This window comes from Populus alba, chromosome 15 (assembly GCF_005239225.2).
Source record: "Populus alba chromosome 15, ASM523922v2, whole genome shotgun sequence".
NCBI classification, from domain to species: Eukaryota; Viridiplantae; Streptophyta; class Magnoliopsida; order Malpighiales; family Salicaceae; genus Populus; species Populus alba.
The window spans coordinates 15,403,167-15,414,284 of NC_133298.1; the positions used below are offsets into that span (position 1 = coordinate 15,403,167).

At 39.2% G+C, this 11,118-nt stretch overlaps 1 protein-coding gene across 1 annotated transcript; it reads left to right on the plus strand.

The window, feature by feature from the left end:
* The first annotated feature begins 204 nt into the window (after positions 1-204).
* On the plus strand, positions 205-10,239 carry LOC118057628 (lysine-specific demethylase REF6). Its single transcript, XM_035070262.2, is given in 8 exon segments — positions 205-814; positions 816-1,473; positions 2,839-2,917; positions 3,287-3,354; positions 3,465-3,615; positions 4,068-4,741; positions 5,658-6,398; positions 7,519-10,239. Coding segments are annotated over 8 exon segments (5,073 nt in total). The 5' UTR covers positions 205-604; the 3' UTR covers positions 10,011-10,239.
* Positions 10,240-11,118: the final 879 nt, after the last annotated feature.

Sequence of the window (11,118 nt, forward strand, 5' to 3'; positions counted from 1 at the left end):
CCACTGGAGTGAAACAAACCGACCTGTCCCTAGTAGAAAAAAAGTTTAAGGACGGAAATGAAATATTAGAGAACACAGTAGGACTACAATGTATTTAAACCAAAACCTGTAACCAAAACCGTACGAGTTTCAAAAACAAAAACCACAAACGGTAAATAAGGAGAAAAGGAAGTGGCATTCACACACTGTCGCTCTCTCCCCATTACCAACACCAGAAAAAAACCCCACTCACATGCCACCTCCACTCTCCTCCCTTTCTCTCACCTTTCCCCTCTCCTCTGCCCTCCATTGGCATTTTCACCTCCCTCTTCCACTCCCTGTAATAAATTATTCCTAACAAAAACAGGCCAAAACCCCAAAATACCAAAAAAGGACAAAAACATAAAAAAAAAAGAAAGAAAGTAAAAAAACCCATCCCAAAACACAAAAACACCATTAAAACATAGATGAAGCACAGACTGGGAATCTAACCACCACCTCCTCTCCTTCTCTCCCCTTCTCTCTCTCTTTCTCTTTCTCTTTCTCTTCCAAGTCCATACCACAATGGACTTCATTTGAGAGAAGAAGAAAGACCCACAGAAAAAGTTTCGTCTCTTTGTATTTAATGGCAGCTCCAAGTGGGTTAAGTTTAGACCCACCACAACCTCCAACAACTGCAGAAGTATGTCAATGGTTAAAGAACTTACCTTTAGCACCTGAATACCGTCCAACACTATCTGAATTCCAAGATCCAATTGCTTACATTTTCAAAATTGAAAAAGAAGCTTCCCAATATGGAATCTGCAAAATTATCCCTCCTGTCTTACCCTCTGCTAAAAAAAACCACTCTCTCTAATCTCAACCGCTCTCTCTGCGCCCGTAACGGTGGTTCCTCCGCCCCCACATTCACCACACGACAGCAGCAGATCGGATTTTGCCCCAGGAAACCTCGCCCTGTTCAAAAACCAGTGTGGCAGAGCGGGGAGACCTACACATTTCAAGAATTTGAAACCAAGGCTAGAACCTTTGAGAAGAATTACTTGAAGAAGTTCTCTAAGAGGGGAGCTCTTTCTCCATTAGAAATTGAAACCCTTTATTGGAAAGCTACTTTAGATAAGCCTTTTTCTGTAGAATATGCGAATGATATGCCTGGTTCTGCGTTTTCTCCGAGGAAAAAGGAGGGACAAGGGGGGGTTGCTGGGGAGGGAATGAGTGTGGGGGAAACTGAGTGGAACATGAGGGGAGTTTCAAGGGCAAAAGGGTCCTTGTTGAGGTTTATGAAGGAGGAAATACCTGGGGTTACTTCGCCTATGGTTTATATTGGGATGATGTTTAGTTGGTTTGCTTGGCATGTTGAGGATCATGATTTGCATAGCTTAAATTACATGCATATGGGTGCTGGGAAGACTTGGTATGGTGTACCTAGAGAGGCTGCTGTTGCATTTGAGGAAGTTGTTAGGGTTCATGGGTATGGCGGAGAGATTAATCCCCTTGGTGAGTTAGTTTTGTTTTTGTTTTTTTTTTTTTCTCTAGGCATTCAATGTTGGAGCTACTAGTAATTAGATTCCACTGTTTTTGGGATATTTATATCCTTCTTTAATTGCATTGGTAGTTTTGTGTGTTGTTTTTACATGTTCGTGTGAATTTTGTAGAATCTAGTTAAATGGACGAATATTAGAGGTGTGTAGTAAGGATTAGATGTCATGCCTGTTTATTTGAACAATATGTTCTGACAATTGTTAGAACTGGGAATGTTCTGAGCAACTGATGTCAGTTATAAAGATAGATCATGGAGCTATACACTTTGCAAGAAAGGCAGTGGTTGATTTGTCTGGGATGGTTTTAATTTGTGCATTCTGACTTGCTTTGAGAGCTCTGAGGTTTAATTTGTTACTGTACAAGTCCTTGATCGAATCTATAAAGTTTCTATGCTTTACTTAAAGTTTAAGCCGCTGTGATAGATATTGAGTGGGTTGTCTTGCTTTTGCTTTTTCATACACCTTGTGTAATCTTACTAGTTATGAGAAGTTGTAGTGCATTTCATGTGCCTTTATCTTGGAGTGTTTATTTTTTTTCAAGTGTTTTTATTTTAGGGTTTAATGACCATTCAGTTAAATTTCTTGGTGATTCCTGTGTTTATTCCTATCAGTTTCTGTATCTAGTAGTAATTCTTAGTAGCTATTTTGAGTCACTTGAAATGAATTGGAGGCACAAGCATGAAGGATAAGTGAACACTAATTCCAAGCAAATATTATGCGTTATCTTCATCCGCAAAAAGTTTAATTCTGGTTGGAGAGGATCATGCATGAAATTCTGACATTCTCCATGCAACTGATATGTGATTTTTTTTTTCCATGTTGATAGTACACGGTGAATGTAGGTCTCCTCTCCCTCCCTCACTGGTTCCTGCTTAGTTGCCTTAGAACTTTCCTTAGCTTTCTACCCGTATTAAATGCAACTATGTGAGCAACCTCTAGCTCTTCCATCTCCTTATTGTGTCACCTGAATTTATCCTCTCGAGATGAAGAAATAAGGTTGTTTTTTCTTCCTTATGAGAATAGGTGCTTTTGTGACTTACCTGCACTGCTTTCATATGTCACTTTGAAGATGTGGGATTCATGTTTCATGGAAAGGCACTTTATGTGGGATCCAGTTAATTGATGAGAATATTTCTTTTTATCTTCTTGATCATCTTGCTCTTAAAAAAATATTGTTACGCTGTTTTATTGACTGCTTCTGTGCCAAGTAAAAGCAACTTAGTTTAGATTTTAGAATCAATAGATGGCAGTTGTCTTTATTTTTGAGGATTCATTCTAATCAACTGAGTACTGAATTCCACTTTCACCCTTGATCTATCAGTTACATTTGCTGTTCTTGGTGAGAAAACGACAGTAATGTCACCAGAAGTATTTATCAGTGCAGGTGTACCATGCTGCAGGTACCCGCTGAATCCCTTCTCTGTTCTGCTCCTAAGCATTCTCCTTTAGCTTTCCAATAACTTCCTTAAATTTCATTATATGGGCCCCTCATTTACATATGAACTGTAGAATTTTATGATGCTATTTCCTTTACTTAATTAAACGTGATTGATTAATTAGCAGTTCAGTATGATTGAAAACTGAGTTGAAGTGCAGGGAAAGACAGTCAATCCTTCAAAAGTGATCTCTTAAGGACCAGAATTTCATCTTAACCTTTCCCTTGACCGCCTAAAGAGCAAACCATAATACCTGCACAGAACCTTTAATGTTTTGCATGTGGCATGATGTTTATCTCTATATTTCTAATGCTTCCAGTTGCTCCAAATCAGGTTAGTCCAAAATGCTGGGGAATTTGTGGTCACCTTCCCAAGAGCCTATCATTCAGGGTTCAGTCATGGTAAATTGCCTTCATATCTCACTTTAGCATCCTTCTTTGGGACAGTGATTATGCTTTTGTTACTTTTGTTGATGCAAGTACATACTTCATCCATTATATTTGACTTCCAGGATTCAATTGCGGGGAGGCAGCCAATATTGCAACGCCTGAATGGTTGATGGTTGCTAAAGATGCTGCTATTCGAAGAGCTTCAATCAATTACCCTCCTATGGTGTCTCATTTCCAGCTACTTTATGATCTTGCACTCGAATTTTGTACAAGGTATCCTGATTGAACATTTGCAACTTTCCTCTTGGTTGTTGAACTGCCAGTACAATTCTTTCAATACCTTGCCCGTGGGCTATTTGGAGGCATTCTGCCTTAAAAAAATTGATTATTTCAAATTCAAGATAGTTTTTATTAACTTTGTGCTGTTGTACCCATAGCATAGCAAGAGTCTCAATTCATTATTCTATATCTACTAATCTTGAAACTTAGTAGAGTTTGAGATCTTCAGCATCAGACTGCTGGGAAGAATTTCATTGGAAATCTATCATATTGTCACCTCATTATTTAAGTTGATCCAAGTCTATTCTGTATTTTATTCCTAGGTGAGTGTCTGTAGCATGTGAACTGATCTGTTGACATTCTATTTTAGGATGCTACCCTTTATTCCACATGCAATATTCATTATGATTATAGAATCCTCATAGCCTTTATTTTCTCCCTTCTAGAATACCCGTGAACATCAGTGCTAAACCACGGAGTTCAAGACTGAAAGATAAGCAAAAGGGTGAAGGAGAAATGCTGGTTAAAGAGCAATTTGTGAAAAATATGATACAGAATAATGACCTGCTTCATATTCTTGGAAAAGGATCTTCAGTGGTGCTTCTTCCACAAGGTTCTTCAGACATTTCTGTTTGTTCAAAATTACGAGTTGGATCCCAGTTAAGAGACAACCCCACCCTTGGATTATGCAGCCAAAAGGATGTTATGAAATCCTCGAAAAGCTCAGGTTCTGGTGACATCTTGCAGGACAAGAACCAGGAAATCAATCAAGTGAAAGGCTTCTTTTCAGTGAAAGCAAAGTTTGCTTCTTTGTGTGAAAGGAATAGATTTTCCACATTAAATGGAAATGAATGCTCACAGAGTATGAACATAGGCACTGAAAGAGGGCGTTCCATTCATGGTGATAAGTTGTCAGATCAGAGACTGTTTTCATGCGTCACATGCGGGATTTTGAGCTTTGATTGCCTTGCCATCATTCAACCAAAAGAAGCAGCTTCTAGATACCTCATGTCAGCTGACTGCAGCTTCTTTAATGATTGGGCCGTTGGTTCTGGAGTAACTAGGGATGTTTTTGCTGTTGCTGGTGGGATTGCAAACATTTCCGAGCAGAATTCCTCAAGTATGTTTGATGGAAAAACTCTACGTCTTTTGTTACTTGCCTCTATATTACACGATAACATAGTAGTCAAAGTCAAGTGGTTCTTAGTTATGATCCAACCATGTGTTTAATTGGACACTGATGTGTTGTCTGGAATTTGGATTGCCTGATACAAACCCTTAACATCAGTATACCAATGTTGAAGCCTCTGGCTAAGACCTGACCTCAGGAGTAGGGAGGATTTGGGCAGGTTGATCTTAATTAAATGATACCTTAATGCCTTCACAAATCATTGATGATGCTTTAAAGATTAAGTTTTATTATTTTTCATTTTATGTGGGCATATCAGTTGGTAGTCAGAATTTCTGTTCTTGATGCCAGTGGTATTTGTTGATATTCATGAACATTAGGAAAGGGATTACTGGGAAAGAGCATGCTTGTTCTTTGGAGGAAAATAAATATGAAAATACTTGGGGCCAATCCATTACATGTACAGTTGCAGTGTGTTAATATGATAAAAAATAAATAAATTATGTTTTTGTGGAATTCATCGGAATAAAAGTGGTCATGTTTTCAAGTTATCTGGATCAACAGTGATTTTATTTGTTCAAAACATTCCCTGATTTGTCTCTTTCTGATTTGAAATGGACTAGGAAAAATCTTTGGATTTGTCATACAATGATGAGTGGATGAAAGTAAAAAATCTGTTGCGTGCAATAATAATGTTCTCAGGAAATGTCGGTGTGCTGCACCTGTTTTAGATCAAACTGTACATTCTGCTGTCTAAATTCTTTGTATTTCAACACACTTATCCAACCAGCTACACATTATATTTAATCTGCATATTGTATTTGTCTTTGTTTGCATTTTCTTTCTGGTTTCATGCTTTCTTCTTATAGCTGCTAGTTTTCAACATGGTATCTTTGCTCTAAAACAGGGTGGGTGGAAAAGAATACCACGGCTGGCTTTTATGATGTCCCTGTTCAATCTCCTAATTACCAAATTCAGATGGCAGATCAAGGTGTTGAAGTGGCTTCCAGCTCTGCAAAACAGTTAGAGGCTTCTGCTCTTGGCCTGTTAGCTTTGAATTATGGAAATTCTTCTGACTCTGAGGAAGATCTGGTTGAAGCAGATCTATCTCACCATGATGAAATTAACATGACAAACTGTTCATTAGAAAACAAATATCAGTGTCAGAGTTCTGCCTTCCCTTCTTACAAGCAGAAGTACTACAATGCTGCAACCGGTGGTCTCCCTCAATCTCCATCAAGACTTGGTGAGCGGGATGATGTTCCTCGCAAAGCTAATGATATGTATCCAGAACATGAAGATAGACAAGATAATTTCAAGGATAAAACTGATGATACACTCGAGTGTTCTTTTGGCTTCCCAACCGGTAACCCTGCTTCAATTGAATCAAACAGTTTGGATGGTAGATACAGAGATCCGATGTCAATGTCACACGTGTCTTTAAATTGTTCCCCAATTGTCCATGATATTGAAAAAACAAAGTTCAACAGGCCTATTGCACCAATAGAGAATCCAGACATGCCATTTACCCAAAGATCTGACAAAGATTCTTCATGCATGCACGTGTTCTGTCTTGAGCATGCTGTAGAAATAGAACAGCAACTTCGTCAAATTGGTGGAGTACATATATCGCTTCTCTGTCATCCAGGTGTGTTTTTCTTTTTTCTTCTTCTTTATATAGTTGAGGCCATAGAAGTTTTTCGTAATAGAATAAGCACTACCTTCTCTCCTTTCCGGTTTCCTTCTTTTCTAGTGTTTGTTTGTATTTCAAAATCAAGTTTCATGAAGAACTTTTCTTTTTGGGTGGTGCATGGCAAAGCATGAATGTAGAGATCATGAGATAATTGAGTGTGGTCATACCAGCACACTTGCTGTAGGCTGGTTTGTGATATTCAAGTAGCTAGACTGACCCTAGAACAGGGAATATGCACCTTTTTTGTTTTGCTTTTCTGTTTCAAGTGACCCTACATTGTACCTGTTCATGATGGTTTAGACTTTAGAGTCTCATACCATTTTGTTTCACTGCATGGTTCATGTAGTTCTCATAGATTGGTCTTGATTAATACTAAGTGAACTCTAATCTCCATAATAAGCAATTTTTTTTGCAAAGAGCACCAAGGGGTGCAATCTATACACAACAAACAAGAAGCTTATTTACAAGACAAGGAATCTGCAAAAGCTTTAGTTGTGGAAAAAATAAACAAAATATTGTTTCCTATATGAAAACCATAAGTGAAGAGCCTTCATCCAGCTTCAAAAAAACAGCACTCCACACTTGCCAAAATAGTTCACAAGTGAAGAATTTTCCTTTCATCTGTGCGCTTTATACCCCTTGGAGCCTTACCCTCCTTTTCAATTGTCCTGGTTTCTAAGGAACAAGATTCCCATTTCTGAAGAGAATTTGATCATGTGGATTGTGTTTTTAAGAGAAGGAATCTGTGTAACATGGATGAAAAAGAGTTGCTGCTCCATACTATTCCTTTGTCCCTATCAGTGCCACAGCAAGAAAATTGCACTATGCTCCATTATATTACACACATTTACTCTCTACAGGCCTTCAGTTTTTCTGTGAAAGTGCCACTTAGGCTGGAGAAAGTGTAGTCAATGTGATAATAAATCAATATGGCAACTCTATCCATCATAGTTTTTTTCAGAAAACTTTATTATGCTCAAGTCATCTCTCCAAATTATATCCACTATTATAGCAAGAAGTTGCATATTGTTTATCTGTTTACTTGAATTCATGGATTTTCATTAAACTTTTACAGAGTATCCCAGGATTGAAGGGGAGGCAAAGTTAGTGTCAGAAGAACTGGGGATTGATCATCTATGGAATGACATTACTTTCAGGGATGCTGCCAAAGAGGACGAGGAGAGGATCCAGTCAGCTTTGGATAGTGAGGAAGCCATACCAGGGAGTGGGGACTGGGCTGTAAAGTTGGGGATCAATCTCTTTTTCAGTGCCAACCTCAGCCGATCTCCTTTTTATAGTAAGCAGATGCCATACAATTCTGTTATATACAATGCGTTTGGTCTTGCTTCTTCAGTTAGCTCGACCCCAAAATTCAAGGTGTATGGAAGGAGGTCTGGCAAGCCAAAAAAAGTTGTGGCTGGGAAATGGTGTGGAAAAGTTTGGATGTCAAATCAAGTTCATCCCTTTCTAGTGATAAGGGATCGTGTGGATCAAGATCATGAACAAGAACAAGAAAGAAGCTTCCATGCTTCGGCAACACCAGATGAAAAGCTTGAGAAAAAACCACAAACCAGCAACAAAACTGAAACCACTAGAAAATCTGGGAGGAAGAGGAAAATAACAGCAGGGAGTCGATCAATTAAGAAAGTAAAGTGTCTGGAAGCAGAAGAACCGGATTCAGAAGACTCAATGGGGGACAATTGTCATAGGCAGCATGTGAGGGTTCGCAATAGCAAAAACAATGAAGACACTGAGAGAGAGATTTCATATGATTTAGTGCCGGATAGTCATCAGCAGCATGGGAGGTGCAGCCGCAAATGGGCCAAATCTGTTGAGAGTGATGATGCAGTTTCAGATGATCCATTAGCAGAGCATGTTCGTCAGCAGTATAGGAGAATGCGTAGAAGCAAGCAAGCCAAATCTATCAAGAGGGAAAATACTGTTTCTTATGCTTCAGTGGAGAACAAGTTTCAAAAGCAGCTTAAGAGAGCTCACAGGAGTGACCGAGCTAAATTTTTTGAGAGACAATCTGCAGCTTCTGATAACTCACTGGATGATAATAGTGATCAGTGGCATGAGAGAGCTCCAAGAAGCACACAAGCAAAATATACTGAGAGTGAAGATGCATTTTCAGATGATTCACCAGAGGAGAGTTCTCGTTGGCTGCATGGGAGGGTTCCTAAGAGCAAACAATTGAAATATATTGACAAGGAAGGTGCGATTTCAGATGATTCATTGGAGAGTGGCTCTCATCAGCACAACAGGAGGGTATCTAGAGGCAAGCGAGCCCAACTTATTAAAAGGAATGATGTGGTTTCTGATGATTCATTGGATGAAAGTGCATATCAGCGGCTCCCGAGATTTTCTAGAAGTAAGCTAGCCAAATTAATCGAGAGGGAAAATGCAGTTTCGGATGATTCATTGGACGACAATATCCATCAGCATCATGGAAGGGTTCTTAAAAGCAAGCAAGCCAAATTTGTTGAAGGGGAAGATGCAATTTCAGACGATTCTCATGAGGACAATACTGACTGGCAGCGCAAAAGAATTCCTAGAAGCAAAATGGCCAAATTTGTTGAGAGTGAAGATGCAGCTTCAGATGATCTGCAGGGAGATGATACCCATCAGCATCGCAGAAGAATTCCAAAAAGCAAAAAGACGAACTTTATTGAGAGGGAAGTTGTAATTTCTGATGATCTGTGGGAGAATAATACTCATCGGCATCCTAGGAAGGCTCCTAGAAGCAAGCAAGCCAGATTTATTGAGAGGGAAGATCTTGTTTCAGATGACTTGCTGGAGGATAATTCTGATCAGCAGGAGAAGAGGATTCTTCGAAGCAAGCAGAAGAAATCTTCAACTCTTTGCCAAATTAAACAAGGGACTCCTCGGAAACCAAAGCACATTGCCCCCAAGATGATAAAAAAGGAAACCCTGAAATTAATAAAACTAGAGAGGCAAATAAAGCAAGAGACTCCTCAGCAACGGATTGGTAAAAGTGAGCTGAATGCTAGGCAGTTTGATTCACATTCTGAAGAGGGGGTAGAAGGTGGACCTAGCACGCGCCTTAGGAAAAGACCCTCAAAGCCTCCAAAACAGTTGGAAACAAAGCTGAAAGAAAAGCAACAAAACAGTAGGAAAAAACTGAAGGATGCTTCAGCAGTGAAGGCTCCAGTTGGCAGAAAGAATGTTAAAATAAAAGATGAGGAAGCAGAATATCAGTGTGACATTGACGGGTGCACAATGAGTTTTGGATCAAAACAAGAGCTTGCAATGCACAAAAGAAACATTTGTCCAGTCAAGGGGTGTGGAAAGAAGTTCTTCTCACACAAATATTTAGTGCAGCATCGCCGAGTCCACATAGATGATCGCCCTCTCAAGTGCCCTTGGAAGGGATGCAAGATGACGTTCAAGTGGGCATGGGCCCGGACAGAACATATCAGGGTTCACACAGGTGCGCGTCCATATGTGTGTGCTGAGGAAGGCTGTGGACAAACTTTCAGATTTGTGTCAGATTTCAGTCGTCACAAGCGTAAGACTGGTCATTCGGCAAAGAAAAGCAGGGGGTAATATAAAGAACAAATGTAATTTAACATTGCTAATGAAATTGTTCATTTGACAGGGTAGGGCTAGGTTTAAAAGATAGAGATTAGAGTTTCCCTGTAATTGTCATTGAGAGTAACAATTAATTCTCTTCACCAGGGGTTTAAGTGGCCTTCCATTTACTGCAACCTGAGCAGTTGCTTGGATATTGAAACAGATTAATCTCCAATCATTGCCAAATGCCAATTCTTGTTTCTATTTAAGAGTTCGAGGTTGTTGCTCTTCTGATTAGCTGGGGCGCAGCCACTAGAACAAGGTTAGGGTTAGTATGTGAATCAACTAGATGAAAAGAATTTCCAAGCCATTATGTTTGTGATATAGTTTCCTCCTATCATCCCACTGCTCTTATCAGCTTTTCCCTGTTTTAAGCTGGCAGATACTGAAGTTCTCTAGTGTGCAAACCCTTGCTCAATACAATGACTGCATAAAGAAGACTCTCTTTGTGGAACTACGTTTCCTTTGAAGTTCTGGGAATGGTTGGGTCGATTTTTTATTCTTTTATGTTTGCAAGGTTTCTCTTTCGTTGTGCCATAACCTCACAGCTGCATAATTATGATGAAAGTTTCTTGGACTGGACTCAGTTGAAAATTTAGGGCTCGAAATTCTGAACTCCCAACCCTCCAAATGCCCCTCGCTGGCGGTGATAAAAAGCCTTCGAAATCAACTAGCTTGCATTCAGAGAACTTGATTCACCAAGCTAAGAATCAGCTATGCAAGGACCAAAATGCAGTAGAATCACGTTGAACAAAATTAAAGATTAAAATAAAACAAATCTACACAATGGTTTCGTTTAGAAGTAATGTTTGCCTTGTACAACTGGACCAGTTATGGCAGGGCTCTCTTAGGCCATGTGTTTGAACTCTAATTTCTATGGGCTGAACTCATCTTTTCTTTGATGAATTCAACCCCCAAAAAACCTTCAAATTTGATCCCAAAAGACCCCGTATTCTTAATAATAATAAAAAATATATATAGTAAACTAACGTGTATAGATAATTTTAGAGTACGCGGAATTAATAAAAGTTAACACACACTAGTTTGAATATCCATGTTAATTTTGCTAAAAATGCATTAG